The sequence below is a fragment of the Stigmatopora argus genome, chromosome 6 (assembly GCF_051989625.1).
Source record: "Stigmatopora argus isolate UIUO_Sarg chromosome 6, RoL_Sarg_1.0, whole genome shotgun sequence".
Classification (NCBI taxonomy): Eukaryota; Metazoa; Chordata; class Actinopteri; order Syngnathiformes; family Syngnathidae; genus Stigmatopora; species Stigmatopora argus.
Window position 1 is genome coordinate 13,794,634 of NC_135392.1, and position 18,911 is coordinate 13,813,544.

The 18,911-nt window shown below is 37.3% G+C and overlaps 2 protein-coding genes across 3 annotated transcripts in view; one reads left to right on the forward strand and one right to left on the reverse strand.

The window, feature by feature from the left end:
- Positions 1-3,803, reverse strand: part of LOC144075490 (uncharacterized) — a 64,684-nt gene extending 60,881 nt beyond the window's left edge. For both annotated transcript variants that reach the window (XM_077602554.1, XM_077602555.1), the window contains exons 1-3: positions 3,628-3,803; positions 2,378-2,406; positions 2,108-2,201 (exon numbers count right to left, since the gene is read on the reverse strand). In XM_077602554.1, coding sequence (XP_077458680.1) covers positions 2,108-2,201; positions 2,378-2,406; positions 3,628-3,776 — 272 coding nt within the window. In that variant the 5' untranslated portion in view covers positions 3,777-3,803. The remainder of the gene's footprint in view (positions 1-2,107; positions 2,202-2,377; positions 2,407-3,627) is intronic.
- klhdc8a (kelch domain containing 8A) lies at positions 3,359-12,999 on the forward strand. Its single transcript, XM_077602540.1, has 8 exons — positions 3,359-3,587; positions 5,860-6,036; positions 6,168-6,378; positions 7,912-8,076; positions 8,250-8,471; positions 10,423-10,524; positions 10,770-10,918; positions 11,483-12,999. The coding sequence occupies exons 2-8, from the start codon at positions 5,872-5,874 to the stop codon at positions 11,534-11,536; spliced, it is 1,068 nt and encodes a 355-aa protein (XP_077458666.1). The 5' UTR covers positions 3,359-3,587; positions 5,860-5,871; the 3' UTR covers positions 11,537-12,999.
- The last annotated feature ends 5,912 nt before the right edge of the window (positions 13,000-18,911 follow it).

Genomic DNA, 18,911 nt, shown 5'->3' on the forward strand with positions numbered 1-18,911 from the left:
TACAAATGAACACCTCAGTGAATTTGCGATAAGACCATGTGTGTATAGGAAGCAAGGAAAGGGGTGTATGCGTGGTGGTGTCAGAGGGTGGATGCTTGGGTTTGAAACTGAATTATAAGTAATAATTGTTTTACATAGCAAATGATACAGGGAACATATTCAAAAGTTTCTAACACAGAGAACTTTGAATGACTGTGCCTGTTTTATTTTAAAGTAAACATTGGAGTCAAGGAATGAATTGTGAATTTTAATTAAATTCTGAGAATAGCTGCAATTTTTGGAGTATAAACCGTAATACCTTCACCTGCTTTAGACCATGTCATTTATAGTCCAGTGTCTTATTTGTGGATTTTACAGGCTAATAAACTGTGTGTCTTTTTGCGGAAATACCCAATAGTACAATTTGGAGACTGGTGGATTGTATTCCAGTGTGGTTTATATATGGAAAAAAAATATGGTGCCTCTTAATTTAAAAATTATAGTGTTTGTTTTAGTTTTCAGAGTCAAAATTATTAAGGCAAGAGTCTTGGGCTGTTTTTTCTTTCAAATATTGAGAATTACAGTACGTCATTTAACTTTTAAGCACATAAAATATTTTGCACACTTTAACAGAGGTGCAGTCTTTTAAACTCTGAGAATATTTTGGCCCTTAACTCTCCAACAGATTTCTTAAGGATTGAAAAATACTGTTTTGAAGGTCAAAGATGGAATACATTGTTTCCTTCCTGAAACTACACATATTGCAGAATATGTTATGCATATTCTAATTTTGGACATCCTTATAATTCTTTCAAACTTCAAAGGGCTCCTTTGACTCGCAAGCTTCCTTCACCCACCTCCATCCAACTCCATAACAAATTATCATACAACAGTCCTATAACATCAAGACAGAACACTACAACAGATTACTTCACAGGGGAACCTCTACTGGATGATTGAAGTTGAGCTCTCGTGTATTTCCTCAGCCCATGTGATCAAAGCAAAAAAAGGCATGTGGATTGCATAGAGGGTGAGAAGAGAGGCAATGCCTGGGGCTCACTTTGTTCAGTAAAATTATTTCAGTACATCATACTCTACAGAATACCAAAAAAATCTGTACTATGGAGAGAGTAAGCCAAAGTCGATTTCACTAAAAGAATTAAGATCTCTTTAACTTCTAGAGCAGTGATCAGAGGCACCTCGGTAATCGCGTTCGCCTCACAGTTTTGGGATCGAGGGTTTAAAACCTGTTGGCTTGCGACCTTCCTATGTGGAGTTTGCATGTTCTCCCAAGCCTACCTGGGTTTTCTACGGGTACTCTGCTTTCCTCCTACATCCCAAAAATATTGTGTGGCAGGTTTACTTTATCTCATGCAATACAGATTCAAACACCATCATTTGAGTTGCAGGAAATTTGAGGCTCTAATATAACATCTCTCTAACTGGTCTTAAAAACATATTCAAGGAAGAGCAAAATGGTTATGTGTATCAAGAGAACACTGTGTGTTTGTGTTGAGCAGTATAAGAGGGAGAATGATGGTGCCATAATCAGGCTAGGTCCCCAGAGGGGGGAAAAGCGGTGTTGACAGCAAATAAGCACTCACATTTTTTTAGAGCAAGGATTTCTAGGGCATAATAATACTGGCTGGGTTTCAATTACAAAGTAAGGCGGAGTATCTCTGTAACAGCTCGGAAAATGATGTACAGGGATGATAGTAAATAATAATCTAGTTGTTTCTTACTCATGTTGGGATTTTGGGTATGACAAAAAGCCAATGTGTGTTGTGGTGTTGTGTGTCAAACTGTATAGAGACAGTCTGTAAATTAAAGAGTGTCAGGAATTGAATACAGGCTGCCCCTTTCGATACGCATGCGTGATTACCAATTGAGGTAAAACACGCCCATCAAATGCTTAATGTCATCGTAACTTATTGCAACGTGGATGATATTTTGTCCAGATGTTTTCCCTATCTAAAGAACTCATCTATCATGTCACCGAGGCTTTGTGAATGTGGGAAGTATCGCTTTCATAATTTGATTTTAGTATTGGCATGTACAGCAGCTGACGTCTGTAACTGTGTACGCAACACTAGAAATTCAGCGGACCCTTGGCAGAACTTGAACTGACCTTAGGGCTTCCATTGACGGGACACTGCTGACCAGCAATCCAGTATCGTTGAGCAAGAAACCCATACGTTGGGGGCTGTAAATGAATGGAGTACCTGCAACAGAAACACAAACACCAGAATTAGCCCCTTTAGAACACCTGGACCAAAGTATTGTGGCAGGGCTGACAAAGAAAATTTTCTTTTTTTTTGGCTATAAATTATTTTATTCAAGGATGTTTGCCCAATTGTTAATAGTTAAGGTGTTTTGGAAGGTGTGGTCATATACTCACATCCTGCATGCTGTATCTCACTCTCACACCTAAAAAAGAAAGAAAAATGTTAGAATAGTATATACAAGAGAGGTTTGTTTAGTAAATGGTTTATGATTTGTCAATATATTTGAACTGTGAATGTGACATCCTGCATGCAGCAGTATAATTAAAACTGCAGGCCATTCAACGGGCATATTTCATTCAGGAATGTATGTTTGATGTTCTCCCTGGGCCGGTGTGGGTTTTCTCCGGGTACTCCGGTTTCCTCCCACATTCCAAAAATAAGCATAATAGGCTAATTCAGGGGTCGGGAACCTTTTTGACAGAAAGAGCCATAAACAATTCATATTTTCAATTGTGATTCAGTGAGAGCCATTCTCAGAATTTACTAAAAGTAAAAATACATGAAAACGCGTGCATTTTTAGTCATTTCATCGCTTTCAAAGTAGAAAAAGTCTCGGAATTATTTTGACAAAATTGTTACCCTGTTGCTAATCAATGGGATGCATGCATGCAGAAAGGTTTCATTAAAAAATTGAAGATTAAAGCGAGAGTAGTGTCCAGATTTTAGCTCACAGTTTAGCGGAGAGCCATACGCACCCATCAAAAGAGCCACATGTGGGCCCGAGCCATAGGTTCCCTACCCCTGGGCTAATTGGACACTGTAAATTGCCCCTAGGTATGAGTGTGAGCGTGATTTTTTTGTTTGTCTCCTTGTGCCCTGTGTTTGGCTAGCCACCAATTCAGGGTGTCAGCAGGGATAGGCTCCAGCAACCCCCCGCGACCCTAGTGAGGATAAAGCAGTTCAGAAAATGAGATGAGATGTACGTTGTATAACTATACAACACTGCCCCTGTAAGCAAAAACATTTCAAGACATTAGCATGCCGATTACTGAGCAGTCCTTGACTATAAACATTAGCTGCATATCCGTATACGATATGACTTTAAATGTGTGCCTTGTAAACCCAAGATAAATAGTTCATCTGTGACCCACATAGTAGCGATATTTCAGGCGGAGCTCTGACTCTGTCACAACACGATTCTCCGCCGAGCACTCCGTGGTACAACTGGGGGAGCTACAGCGTCTCGTGGCTTTTCATTTTGCGTCCTCTCCAAGCAGCAGCTCCCCCTTGCACCCACTCTCATCTCCATCGATCGCCATCGAAAGAAAAGAGGAGCGGAAAGGCTAGCAACACACGCCAAACGATAGCCGACAGAAGCGGCCAGTGAGTAGGCTCTCTCTCTCTCACGCATAATGATACTTACTCGTGGGCTGTTTGCTTTCGGGTGATTGTGTCGTTGAATAAATAGCTTGGCACGCCGCTACTCCAAATAGATTCAAAAACAAACACAATGCCTAAAGTTGATATACAAACTTCATTGACTGTGGAGCCTGACAGCCGCTTGGTTAACATGCGTTCATGTTTGCAATGCGGTATCTACCACTCACAACAGAATTGACCTGAGATCTCTTTAGTTAAGTTTTTCTTAAATTATAATTCACATGGAGAATGTTTTATATTGATTTAAATGTCCACGAGAAGCCTTAATGACTGTTAGTTATTTTTTAGTCATAGTAAAGCTACTTAAGAAACACTGTTGAGCCCAGATAGGATGAACTGGATGCAAGACCTATAATAAACTACTATATTATTTTCATTACCCTCTGTATTACATCAAACTACCAAGTTGCAATGCAAAATCTTAGAGTGGTGATTTTATTAGTTCACCTTGGAGGAAAAAGTTGGAACTCTTAAGGTACATCCTACTGTCAAGTGTCTCATTTAGAATGTAAACTGTATTCCTATGGCAATCTCTTTTCCATGTAGATGATTGATGATGACAGATATTGTTCCCAAGACAGCCGTGACAGTCACTGGAAAAAAAGAATAAGAAAAGAATAAAAGAAAAAGAAATCACTAAGGTCTTATCAGAAACCTCACTCAGTCAAGTCACCATTCTAATCGGTATTCAGTCCATCAAGGCACAGATTCAGTGCAAACCAACAAGACTGCTTGTTCTTTTCTATTTTTATCTTTCTTTTTCCCCCCTTTTCCTTTTTTCAACACTGTGAAATTTTCCAGAACTAACAACAGGACACTGCCAAATTTAGTCAAACATTTGAAGTGTCTGCATCTCTGGAACTCACATAAATCATAAGCAGTGTGATTGGAGCATACTTTTATATATCTGTAATACGATGCAAATTTAATTCTTTAACAGATTTTAGAAAGTTAACGCAAAGCTGCTACGTATTTTGTTTTATTTTTTCGGAGGTGTCGATAAGTCTTAGTTGTTTATTTATTAGTTTTGAGTTTTGAGCTTTTTTACAACTGTGGTTGCACTTAAAAAAACATTGAGTGGAAAAGCATTTTCAATCATATTATATTTCATGTTCCAATATCACCTTCTTTCTTGCCAGGTTAATTGCATCTCCTAGGGCAAGAAATAGATTTAAAGTGTTCTGCCAAATCTTTTTCCATATTTTCACATATAATAATGTTCAGGCTCATCTGACTCTTCTTCAAATGTAGTATATTCTCATTTTTGGTAGTTGGATCTTACACATAAGGTAAATGTATTATTTCTTTTGTGTAAAAACAAAATGCTTGGTTTATTTTCCATGTGGGAAATGTGGGTTTATTGTACATAGTACACATGTGGGTTTATTGTACATAGTACATGTTGAATAGTTTATGTGTTGAAGTCTTGGCATAAAATTTTTGACCTAAACATAATATTTAAGATGTATCAAAAGCGAAGTGTATCTTTTTAGCATTGAGTCAAAAATTCAATTAATGGATAAACATAAAATGGGTCTAAAAACCACTTATGGATCCATCTTGCTAATTCCCATCATGAGACACAGACACAGAAACAGGTGTGCTGGAGCTTTTCCCCCTTTCGATCTCCGATATGTAAATGACATAATGAACATTAGCAACTCCAGGGGAGGGCAGCAGATAATTCCCATGCAAATTCTCATTATTCTAGAAGAAGGAATCATGCAATATTATAACTTCTCATTGAAGACTGCCTGTTGAGACTAATTACAGTTGAACACTTTTGAGCAAAGTGTAGCTGCTGACCCATATCCCACTCTCAAGGCACCTTCATGCTATTTCTCACTTTAGCGTATATATTTGAAAATGAACCGTCTTTGAATTAAGAAATATGATATTACTATTTACAATCAATAGAGAGTGTCAAAATTAAAATTACTTTACTTTAATATTTACTGCTTCAATATTGCGTGCAAGTATTTTTTCCCTTTCTTTACTTTCTGGCCCACGTTAAAATAGTGGATTCAACCTAGGAGTGGGAGCTGGGATTTGTCCTGTCTTAATATAATAAACCCACCACTTACTGTCACTACTACTCTAAATCTCCTCCACTGGGGCCTTCTCCGTCTCTGAGCTCTGTTCCTTCTTTTATCAATCCATGCTCTAAATCTCTATAAGTCAGTCTCTTCTTTTTTCCCTCTGACTCCTTTGTTAGACTGTTGAGGCCATGGCTGTGCCTTCAGCCCAAGAGTTTCACTGGCAAAGTCTAGCACGACTACCCAGTGGTCGTGTCTACCACGCTTTATCAGATGTGGGAGGGCAGATGTACATGCTGGGAGGCTGTGACGCTGCAGGGAAGCCGTGCCCCACCGTGGAACTATATTCCCCAGAGGTACATAAGAAAACAGGCCTATTTTGCTAATAGCATTCAAATAATAATTACAGATTTTATGGTAAAATCTGATTAAAGACTCAATGGAATGCATTATTCACAGTTATGTGACTGCCCGTTATTGTTTCAAGGGGGACCGATGGATAGGCCTGCCCTCTATGCCTACTCCACGTGCTGGAGCTGCTGTAGCAGCCCTTGGAAAGCAGATCCTAGTTGTGGGAGGAGTAGGTGAAGACCAGAGACCATTGAAGGTGGTGGAAATATATAACACAGAGGAAGGAAGGTGGAGGAAGAAAAGTGCCTTGCGGGAAGCTCTGATGGGTGTGTCCATCACTGTAAAAGGTACGGATTGAAAATAAAGTTTTGCAAAGCCTTTTTAGTTCCCTTCAAAATGATGCCCCATTTGGAATGAAAATGCATGTAAATTTAGGAGAATTTGATATTATGTTGAGGTCATGTCAAATGTGAAAAACCTCCTTAAAATGCTTACTGTTGCATTAAATTAGATTAGATTAGATAACTTTATTCATCCCGTATTCGGGAAATTTCATTGTCACAGTAGCAAGAGGGTGAGAATACAGACGCAGGAAAATACATTTTAGACATAAATAAATAGGTAATAAATAAGTTAATAAATATATATATATATATGTACATATATACATATATATATATATATATATATATATATATATATATATATATATATATATTTTTTTTTGTTTTAGGTAGATCAGGAGATACAGTGACTTCTTTTTTTAATAAAAGTTTTTGTTTTTGTTGGACAATCTTTTTTACCCTTTTTATTCTTGAAACAGTGGGCAAAAGGGATTTTAAATAGTATTGCATTGGCCTTGTAAAATCCTGACAGCAATATTGATTAATTGTTGAGGATCAAAGTTTTAATTTGTGCTTTGAATCTATATACACGCAGGTAATAATTTTTATTGTGTGGACTAACATTTTTCTTACCATATTTTCAATCCATTGCTGGGTGCTTTATCTTCAGACTAAACTTCACTTAATTCAAAGACAAATGATCTGACAAAATTATCGATAGTGCTAAATGAAAACAAACTGGGTAATTTAAAGTACAGTCACTCACTCAATTGACAAAATGATGCCATTTATCGAAGAAATATTTTCTAGAAATCAGATAATGAATCCCTAGATAATGAGGTTTGTGTTTTCAAAAGGAATACAAGTTGTGTAATACAATGTGGTAATCACACTGCTTGGTGTATCACAGTCTTGTCAGGTTGTCTTGTGCAGAAAACAAAGTCCAGTGAATTGAAAAATGCTTTCACAAATTTGAAGAGAAGCATCAGCAGAGCATTACATCAAAGAACAAACTATCAATTATCCATTTCAAAAGCAGAAGGCTTAAGGGTTTCATAATCCACACTGAGTTTCCCCCGGGTGGTCACGCAGAGACGTTAAGCAATTAGGTACACATACACATACATGGGAGCAATGGGTAATTAGCTGGCAGACTTAAACGGTCTTGTTTATGGTCTGAATTTTGGTACATATTTTGTCGTTTTGAACTTGAAATGAAATAAATTGAACACAACAAGGAGAAAATATCGTTTTCCCCCTAAACAACATTGCGTCTCGCAATTTTGACGTGGATGTCCAAATTGCAATGCATTTTACATACTGACAAAATAACAGAAACACAGAGTGAACATCTGATTCGGGCACGTGTTTATAACTGGGAGGCATAGCTTGATTGCACCCTGTAGTGGAAGAAATGAAATGAGGAAGTTGCAATTTTCACTATAAGAATGAAAGTGCTCTTATTTAGTAACAGAAAGTACTTTTAAATATAGCAGATAATCTCACTTACTAGCATGCATCTATGTTTGTCTGTAGATGGACGTGCTCTTGCTGTGGGTGGAATGGGTGCTGACTTGCTCCCTCGTAATATCCTTCAACAGTATGACTTTCGGAAGGATGTGTGGGCTCTACTTCCTCCCATGCCCACTCCACGCTATGATGCCAATACACATTTATTGGATAACAAACTTTATGTAGCAGGTACTTCCTAGTACTAATGATAAGAGTTCTACTCCAGGCAATGTGTACACCATGAAAAATGGGACTGTCCCAGGTTTTACTAATTATTTGACTCCTCACATTTGCATATTAATTCCCACAGTTATTATACGGCAATGATTGAACAAGTTCATCAATGATCTATTGTCTTTTAGGTGGCCGCCAGTGCAAGCGCCCTGTAAAAGCATTTGAGATGTATGACACTGAGACCCGCTCGTGGACAACGCTTCCAATGTTGTCATGTAAACGCTCCTATGCGGGTGTGTTATGGGACAGTGCAGGGGGGAGGCTGTGTTTGCTGGGAGGTCTGCGCCAAGGAGGCGGACATCAAAGCTCCAAGTTTACCAAGAACGTCAACATTTTTGACTGCAATCAAGGTAATGGTGATCTACTACAATAAAATTTAGATATTTGTTTTAGCTTTATCAAATTTGTTAGGACAGTCAAGAGCATGTGTCAAAGTGGCGGCCCGGGTGCCAAATCTGGCCCGCTGGATCATTTTGTGTGGCCCGGGAAAGTAAATCATGAGTGCCGACTTTCTGTTTTAGGATAAAATTAAAATGAAGAGTATAGATGTATATTACATTTCCTGATTTTCCCCCTTTTAAATCAATAATTGTAATTTTTTAATCAATTTTTTCTGTTTTTAGTTCAAAAATCATTTTGTAAAATCTAAAAATATATTAAAAAAGCTAAAATAGACTTTGTTTTAGATCTATAAAAACTGAATATCCAGGGCTTTTAATACAGTTCTTTTAATCAATTTATTTAAAAAAAAGTAAATATTATATCTAAAATGGTCCATGAAATCAAGTTGACTTTAATGTGGCCCGCGAACCAACCCGAGTTTGACACCCTTGGTCAATAGCATTGAGGTACTTTATGAGAAGCATCAGGATGGGGAAAGAAGATCAATATGCTCTTATAAACAATTACTTGACGAAGAACTATATCTCATAAGAGTGGAAAGTGAAAACATTGTGTGGTGGCTCCAACCTTGTGTGTGTGGATTCAGATAACATTCCAGTGTATAGAGTATTTACAGAAATAGTCATCCATGTGTCTACTTTCAACTTTGATTAAACAAAGTCATTGCCGATGGGCAAACCGCAAACCCAAATTGGAGTTAACTAACCGGCTGATAATGAAAAGCACTGCATTCCAATATTACATCAATATTATATTATGTGGAATGCTGTCAAATTTACTGATATTCCATGCAATACCTTTAAATTAGCCAAGGGCACCTGAGCCATACTTGATGGTAAAAGCGCATTTCAAGCTCAATGTTGCCTAGTATATTAAAAAAAAAAGTTGAAGATGATATTACTAGTGTCTACTCTGGCACCTGTTCAATTTGTTTTGATTGACATTACCAATTGCAGTAAATATTGGTTCTACAGCGGCTGCCAACAAGCTTGAATGATGTTGAGCTGTATATTGCGCAGATCTCTGAAAATAAGCTTTTAATATTGAACATAGAATGGTTGACAAATGTGTGAATGAATCTGTTCAATATGAATGCAATGCTTTACATTGTAGGTTTTTTTTTTACCATTCACAATACATTTTGACCACCCATTACTGTTTCTTTTTTTTTATGATTATTTTCAAAAGACGAGGTTAAAGGCAGAGTAGCAAATACCTCTGCTTCAAACACACACATACAATTTCTGATATCAATATGTCCACTTACACACATTGGGAATGCACTATCACCTGCTTTTCCTATTTCAGAATAGATGAGATTGGAGATGAGCTGCAGATGGGAATCGGGCAACGAGGGGCTGTCTGAATTATAAGATCACAAAGCAGATGGCTATATCATCTATCTTTGGCAATATCTTTCATTGCAAGTGGATCTGGTCATCCAATCTGCTGTCATTCAGTATTTGTTTTTTACATTTTGCCTTCATGACAAATAATGAGACTCCCTCCATCTGGTGTACATACAGTGGAAAATCAAAAGAAAATAACACACAATACACTAAATGAGAATGAGATTAAACATGGAGAAGGTCGAAAAACATCATCTCATTGATGAGTGTATCGAGCATAATTTCCTTGGGCAGGACAAAGGACCCCAAATTACTCCTAGTTTGCATGGCAAGCCTGCTATGACAGCAACAACTGTGTAAATGGGTGAATGTGAGCTTGTATAAAGTGCATTGGCCATTGAAATGGTGTGTAAAGTAAAGTGTTTTTACCATTTGTCAATATATTATTATTTAGCATCAAAATTCAATGTTTTTATTTTCACTTAAATTGGGCTTTATGTTATTTATCACATCACCATGAGTTTTTATCTTGTACTTTGTCATCAAATAGGTATTTGGCTGAAGTCGGATGAGACCGTGAACTTGAAGACAAAGAGAGCTGACTTTGTTGCAGCTTTGTTGCGTGGCCGTATGGTGGTGGCCGGTGGACTAGGTAGGTCCAAACAATGGTTTATTAATAATGGAAGTTAGGCTGATTTGAATATACCGTATTTTCCAGACTAATGGTCGCACTTTAGTTTGGCTAGGCCTGCGACTAATACTCAAGAATGTTTTTTCCTGTGTTTTTCCTGTCCTTTGATGATGATTAGACCATATTTTATGATGAATTTATGCAGAAATTTGAAAAATTTAATAGGTTTTTATACATTTTCCTAATATATCTTGTGATCTGATTAGGTCATGAGCCTTCAGCTCTGGACACAGTGGAGGCTTTTCATCCTGTGAAGAAAAAGTGGGAGCAACTGGCTTCCATGACATTTCCCCGATGTTCAGCTTCCTCCATCGTCATCAGAGATCGCCTTCTAGTGGTTGGAGGAGTCAACCAGGTAAACTCAACATACACTACTGGGCTCTTGTGTAAAATGTGTGAAGAACTGCCAATAAATTTGGATTTTGTTTCCAATATTCTCCTGCACCTCAACGGTAAGGATATGTGGAGACGTGATATGCGAAATTTCTGAATTAAATTAAGAACACAAGCTGTTTTTTTTAATGAAAAAAAGTACAATTATTTCCAATAAGAATGCAAAATGGGATCAGAGTTCTCAAACTGTATAGTGAGGTTATTTTAATATATAGTAAATGTAGGGCAGCACTGTAATTGATTGGTTAGATCGTCCGCCTCACTTTTCTGATATTGAGGGTTCAATCAGCAGTGGGTTCCGACCTCTACGTGTGGCGTTTGCCTGTTGCGTGGGTTTTCTCTCGGTTCTCCGGTTTCCTCCCACATCCCAAAAATATTCACGGCAGGCTGGTCGAATACTCTAAATTGTCCCTAGGTATGGAAAATAAATGAATAGTTCAAACTTTATATCACAGTTGCAGGTCTCATGCAATGTTGTTTCCCATACTATGCCGTTCTCATGATCTGTTTTTATTTGTTGCTCTAGGTGCCCAGCTCAGCCCATGAAATTCTGTATGTAAAAGAAGAGGAGTATCTGTAGTCTAATCCAAAATGAAAAGGAGTCCCTTTTTTTAGCCACAGTGTAGAGCAACATGGTTGTGAACCACTGCAGTGAGAACCGTATTCTTTTCATGCAGCGTATGAGACAACACTGCCCCCGGTTGGGCTAAAATAACACTGCAATGTCCGTTGAGGCCCCGTGGACTAATTAATGCAGATGACATTTTGAATTATGCAAAAATATCTTTCTGAGGAAGTTTTATAATCTAATCTTTCTACATTGTACGTTGTAGTGCATATGTTTTGTTGCTTATGCCTTGTAAAGTAGAGACTGCTGTGCTTATGAAATTTGTTATGCCACCAAATAAGGGGGCACTGTTTTGTGCCAGCTGCCCTGATGAACTTAATTATTCAGGGTTATGGGGTGGGTAATACATCACCATGTAAAAGCTATTTCACAAAAATGACAGTAGTTATTAGATTGTTACTTTTTCCCTGTTGTTGGCCAGTGACTAGTCCCAAGTGTGGCAGTGTGCTGCCGATTAATTTTAATTATTATTATTGGCTTCTTATTTTCACAGTTAAAAATATGATTTTTTTTTTCAAATATGCTGAGGAGTAGCAATTTTCAACTGATTAATTGCATATGCATTATCATTTTTAATTCGCTAAGACTTTAACGAGGAGGATAAATTTGCAAAGCAGCATATTGCATCTGACAAGTTTTAAAGTGGAATACTAGGCAGCACAACAAAAGTATTGATTTATACATTAATTAAAGTTAGATATTGGACTCAACTGTCATATTACAGTGCCTAAAATGTCGTCTCAAATTTGCACTAAAGCTGAACTTTTCATTGAGTATTCTCATTTGTTTTAACCAAAATATATTGTTATTTCCACTCCCTTATGTGTTATAGAAGTGCACGTTCAACAACAGATAAGGTCAAATGTATTATTCCACAAAGATATTATTAAGTAATACATTATATTTTGTTTTTCAAATATAAGGAATTATTGAGGGCAAATACAGTACAATAAGATGATTGTATATTTATTATTCAAGCAATACTGTTTTTGTTTGTGTGTAGTTGTTGTATAAGATGTTGAATATTGGCCCAGCACAAAAAGCCCTACTGTGGTTGTGAGTTTTGATTTTTGGCAGCAGTATTCTCAAAAACTTGGGTCTAGTAAAGTCAGTTATGACTTTGAGCGCTATCAACTTCATGTCAGTCATGGGCCCTTACAACCTTTATCACTTAAGCACAAGGTCTGTTGGCTTTTTGTGTCCACTAGATAGCAGTGAAGAGATGCATGAGTTAAGCCGCTCTTATAACACTGGCTTCATTAACCTGATTGCACTGCCTGACAATGTACGCAGTCAGATATGTCTTGGAGATTGCCAAAAAAACAACCACAGTTTTATTTTATTTATTTACTTTTTCGTGCAGTTTGCAGACTGTGCACAGCCTTACAATAATAAATAAACTACAAAGAAAATGTAACTTAGTGGAGTGCTGACCTCAATTCCAAACTTCCAAAAAAGAAATTACGTATAACAAAAACGAAAATTAAATACTTCATGGAGTATTTTTTTTCGAATTTGTGTCTTGTGAACGTTAGATTATCTCCTAAATGAATTACTTTTTTATCGTTATTTGTGGGAATGACAGTGGGCTAAAATGATTAGAGGTTTTTCACCTATGCCTGTGTGGGCATTTGTTCTCCAAATTCCAAAAAGATGTCAAAATTGTTCCCTCCATTTTTAAACTTACTTCTCTTAATCACTTGAAACATAGTAGCAAGAATTAATCCCAATCCGTCCAATATCGTTTGACACGATTTGACATTTGAAGTGTGCCTGGCACAGAAGACGCTTCCGTAGCAAAGGGCAACGTCTCATGAGACGTTTACACTGTTCACATTATACTGACAGTGCACAGTATGACAGTTGGGCAATAAATATAAGAGGTGTGAATAATTGTTATGCCCACTCAATCAGATTTAGCATACCCAAGCAATAGCAGATTGTGAATTATACCATTTGGCTTAGACTTTAGCATAGTTCACCAATCAATGTCGTGAACACAGTGTGTGAATACTTTCCACTGGTTATGGATGTTTGCCAAAAGATACTATTTGATTTGGACAATATGTTTCAAATTCACCTGTTACATAAACTTGTTGGAACATGAGTATTTGCTTTGTCAAATGTTACATCACGTGTCTAGGTGGCGGCCGGGGGGCCAAATCTGGCCCGCCGCATCATTTTGTGTGGCCCGGGAAAGTAAATCATGAGTGCCGACTTTCTGTTTTTAGGATCAAATTAAAATGAAGAGTATATATGTATATTAAATTTCCTGATTTTCCCCTTTTAAATCAATACTTGTAATTTTTTAATCATTTTTTTCTGTTTTTAGTTCAAAAATCATTTTGTAAAATCTAAAAATATATTTAAAAAAGCTAAAATAAACATTGTTTTAGATCTATAAAAAAACGGAATATTCAGGGCTGTTTAATCCGGTTCTTTTAATCTGACACCCTTGTGTTACATGGTGAGTTTGTCCAAAGTGCACACATATTCAACTGGGCTCCTTTATTAATCAATTAATTACTTTTATTTAGTTGAAATTGAATTTCAACTATTAAATCTGATGCAAATTCATACAAATTTCCATATTGTTTTCCAGTCTTGACTCCGGGTAATTAAAAATGTACATTTCTAGTATTATTGGTGTAAAAAGAACCTACACTGACTGCACGGAAGGAAAGTGAATCATAACATAATCTATCTTCTCTGAAGAGTGGGTGGAAATGTCCTGGTTATGTTTGTTGTGCAAATTGAACTTAAGATAACATGAAAACCTGCAAGAAAGTTTCATGATCTTTATCTCAGTGGTATGATCGTGTGTTTTGTTGTTTAATGGGTAAGCTATATGCCATCAGCAAGATGTTACTCTTTAGTCACACAGGAAGTCAAAGCCTTGCACTCTGAGCATCCCAAACTTGAACGAAGACAACCTAGTTAATTTGTAAGGCTATTCGTTACTGTCTAACATTATTTTCCATTCACAATTATTGTCTTAACAAGCTGCTGTGTGATGTAATAAAAAGTAAAGGAAGAAAAAAATTTTTAAAAATGCAGAAAACCACTCATTTGAAGAGTTTTAGGCAGCATAATACTTTGATGTATTACAAACAAATGTGAAAACTGTATCAAGAAGCGACATTTTAATTTACACTGGATAATTACACGCGAGCAGGTTGTGTTTCCTTTAATAAATATTTGCAAATCAACATAAATACATCCTGCAAGTAATTGTGTTTGGTTGGCCACTACTAGTTTCTTCAAAATTGTATTAGGGTACACCCTGAATTGTTGGCCAGACTATAATTAAGGCTTTCACTCATACCTAGGAGCGATTTAGAGTGTTCAACCAGCCTACTATGCATGTTTTTGGGAAGTGCGAGGAAACGGAGTACCCTGGGAAAACGTATGCGAGCCCGAGGAGAACAGAATTGTCAGGCCGACGCGTTTACCACTCGCCCACCGGGGCTCCCCAAAGCCGCTCAGCCTCTCATTCCCTTTAAAATGCAACACACTCAGATATCGCATCGAAACATCTCTGTGTGGAAATGAAATCCTTGCATAACTAAAGGATTGTCGCATTGTGGGAACAGAAAAACACAAGTAATCTCATTAACTGAACTGGTGATGACTTGTCGACTTAAATACAGTGTGACTGCGGAACTCATCAGCATGCTAGCTAGTGGAATGATCTGAAAACTAAAAATAAAAATGATAATAGGAATGATAATATGTTCAGTGAATGATTTTCTATAACTTTTAGCAGGTCTTAGAATGTAGCAGTTGTGTTCCACAATACAATTCAACAAACCAGCATTGGAAGACCTGGATAGAAAATAAATTGTGCTTTCACATGGCGTGACCTTTCAAGTGACTTTATGTTAAATTAAATCGACGTGTCTTCAAGGACACAAACTCACTAGAATGCCAAGCTAGGCACAGAGCAGTCTGTCTTATTCCCAAACAGGTTCAGTGAGGCTTGGGCTGAATAGTCGCCAATTATAAAGTGTAATGACGCTCTTGGTGGATGATATAAATAGAGACAAAACTCGTGTTTGTTCAGTTTGTCATTAGTCATTCACCTCAATAAAAAAATATTACTAGTATTTAAAGTAGATTAGGCACAGTGAACTGACCACCATAGCCTCACATTATCACAGTATAGGTAGTTGTAAGGGTGATTTCCATTAAAATACTGGACATCAACTTTCCTCAGTATTTTGATATGTACAATACGAGCCTTGTAAGGTGAGGTCAAAGGGGCTATCTTGCTGCGGAAATTGAGTTACAATTATTTACTTCTGGCTGCTCATAAACTTGAACTTGAGCACAACGGAGGTAATCCTCTACAATGTTATGATAGACTCCAGCACCCACTTTATATGTGCAGATAACGGATGGTTTAATGAATATTTACTGTACATAATGTAATGTGGGTACTTCAAGGAGACCCTTCTGGAATGAACCTATGATTTGTGAGGATGTTGAGATAATGACATTTAGAAACAATAGGGAGGAGAACAGATTGTTCATGCTTACTCGTTCTGTTTCTTTGGGTTTAAAGGAGGAAGGTTGGAGAGGCTAGGAAGTTTTTTTTTTAAATCAGCCATTCATCTCAAACAGGGGAAGGTTTCCAAATCTCCCCCTCGACATTCTTCTGGGCTCAAAGAATCCCCAGGACATAAGTGGCCCAAAACTGGCACAGCCGACAACTGTGTTGCCAGGAACCGAGAGCCACTGCGACGCTGAGGCCCAGCACATTTTTGTCCTTATTCTCACCTCACTTCCTGGTTTGGGGGAGACCATTAACTAGCAGAAGCACCCCTTACAAGAACATGTTTCCTTTTACATGCCCAATGGGGCTCAACTTAACTTTTGCTTTGTCAAAAGCAAACATTAATTTATTCTTCGTGTACAACTGTATTTATATCGATGGGGGAAAAAAACTAAGGTAGTTTTTTACGCACCGGTTAACACAGGGGCATAACCAGAAGTCAATATGCTATGCATTATATATAAGACAGACAAGATCTTGTAGTCCATTCTGTTTAACAAGAAACATGTAAAGGATGGGGGTAATGAATATTGTATACTGTAGGGTTTTTTTATAAATGTAGGAAGAGAGTAATAATGTCCCCATGCATTTCATATGCACTTAAGACTAATGTCTGGTGACGGGGCTGCTCTAGTTAATCCTCACCTGATGGGGGTAACCAGTATAAAAAATGGACTGGTGAATAATCACTGATAGTTCAGTTTCGTGGGTCACTCCCCTCATTTATTTGCAGTCAGGATAGGTTCAATTCATACTTAAAGTGAGTCTTTCCTCTGCTTTGATGTGTCCTGTGACGAGCCGGCACATTTCAACTGGGAAAGGACCCGACTCCCCTCAAACCTCATAAAGATACAGTAAAATTTATAGAAATAGGATAGCTCAATGAATATGTTGCAATTATTGGTTTGTATTTTTTTAAGAACTGAGACAATTCTCAAGTCTTCTCGCCTAATTGTCACTCAATCAAATACAGACCGTGTTTACAGAGGCTGAGAAATATAATCCTTTAAGCACCTGAATCCTCTTAAGAACAATCCATGAGTTTCCATTTTCTCTTGTATTCCTAAAGGCCTCCTACCGCTTTTCACCACCAAGCCCAACGCTAGGTGAGCTAGAAATATCGGTTAAGGTCACAATGCAAAGGTGGCATATCCAAATTATTCTATTTTTTAGTCCTTGAGTACATTAATAAGTGACTTCAAATCCTGGAAAATAATTAATTTCAGAATGTAACAAAATGTAAATGGTCATTCGTATGGTTGACGATACACACTCCTGTTGCCAAAATCTGCAATAACATCTATATTTTATTGAAAATGTGCCGTTACTTTGTTCTTTTACTGTCTCATTGTTGAGATGTTGATGCTTAGTCTGACAGAAAATGAGCTAATCTCTAAATAGACGATAGAATATATGTCCTCAAGGTATTTTTTAGCTGCTTTTACAGAAAACGTCAGCAAAATAAAATGAACACAAACAAATAAATAAGCTATGTTTATTAATCACATTCATGTTCACGGAAAGTCCTTGGCAGAAACTTAAATTAGCTGGTAATATTTATTGTAAAAGTTTTCTAGCACCATGCCAATTAGCAAGCAATCTCCAGCGATATTTTAATTGAAATACTTTGTATACTTCACTAAAACCTTTAGATAAACATACCCCAAGTAACTTCCCAAACTTGTTTTTGCGTGCATGTTTGCATCTCGTATCGCTATATAAACAACACTCACTCAACAAGCCATAGAGGTAGAGGTAAGATCTTTAGCCTGAGCCCGAACCGGGTCAGGTCGGGCCTAAAATGTCAATCATTACTTCTGGTTTGGTCGGTCCGATCTTCTCTCTTGCTGGAAAAAAAAAATGTATACTACTTAAACCATGTGTGGTCTCTCGAGCAGACTTTTTAAATAAATAAATAAATGTTTTTAAAATGTATACTAAAACAATAAGTGTATACTAAACTAAGGAATACTTGTTATAAAATAATTTGGAATTATGGATAAAACAGAAGGCACTGTAATGTAATTGCAATTCACGTGCACGATTCAATGCACGTCACGTGAACGCTGCAAAAAGTTAGAGATAAACTAAACATGCACCAGTAAGAGTGAATTTTGGAAAAGTTCAAATTGATTGTTGAATATGCTAGAGAAACTTGCGTTGGCTTCGCTGAATGTAGTCAATGTGGTGCTTTGCGAGCAAAAAGACTAGCTGAGCAGGCATTTAAACAGTTGAAATTGTCAAACATCTATATTATCATATAAAAGATGTAAATGTTTATACAGTCTTGTTTAACTTAGACTTCGTTACGAGGCTGTTATCATAAATCACCCCTCTTCCTCCCAAGTCCCGACTCCCGAGTCCTCACAAATAAAATACTAAATTTATGGTTCGTGTCGGGCTCGGGTCTGCAAATCACGTTATAATTCTCCGGGCTCGGGTCGGGCTGGGTTAGATTTTTTTGCCCCGATCTTACCTCCACATAGAGGTGTTTCTGGAGGATTTCCGCAAGTTTCAATTTGCGTACATGGAATCTATCCATTTTTAACACCCTGAACTGGTACGCTGTCAGTTGCAGAGCGACCATTCGATCACACACTGAGGGGGAAACTGAACCTGCAAATCCGATTCCTTAGCCAAAAGCAATTCTCACAGGCTTGATTAGAGTCCTAACAGTTGAATACTGGCCTTGAGGCTATATGTTTGAAACCCCTAGAATATTTTTCAACCATTTGCTGAATGTCTTGTAAGAGCCTGTAGATAAGATTCCTT

Coding starts and splice junctions, on each gene's coding strand:
- klhdc8a (XM_077602540.1), top strand. CDS start 5,872: ATGGCTGTGCCTTCAGCCCAAGAGTTTCACTGGCAAAGTCTAGCACGA. Junction 6,037..6,167: donor TGGAACTATATTCCCCAGAG/GTACATAAGAAA, acceptor TATTGTTTCAAG/GGGGACCGATGGATAGGCCT. Junction 8,472..10,422: donor CATTTTTGACTGCAATCAAG/GTAATGGTGATC, acceptor GTCATCAAATAG/GTATTTGGCTGAAGTCGGAT.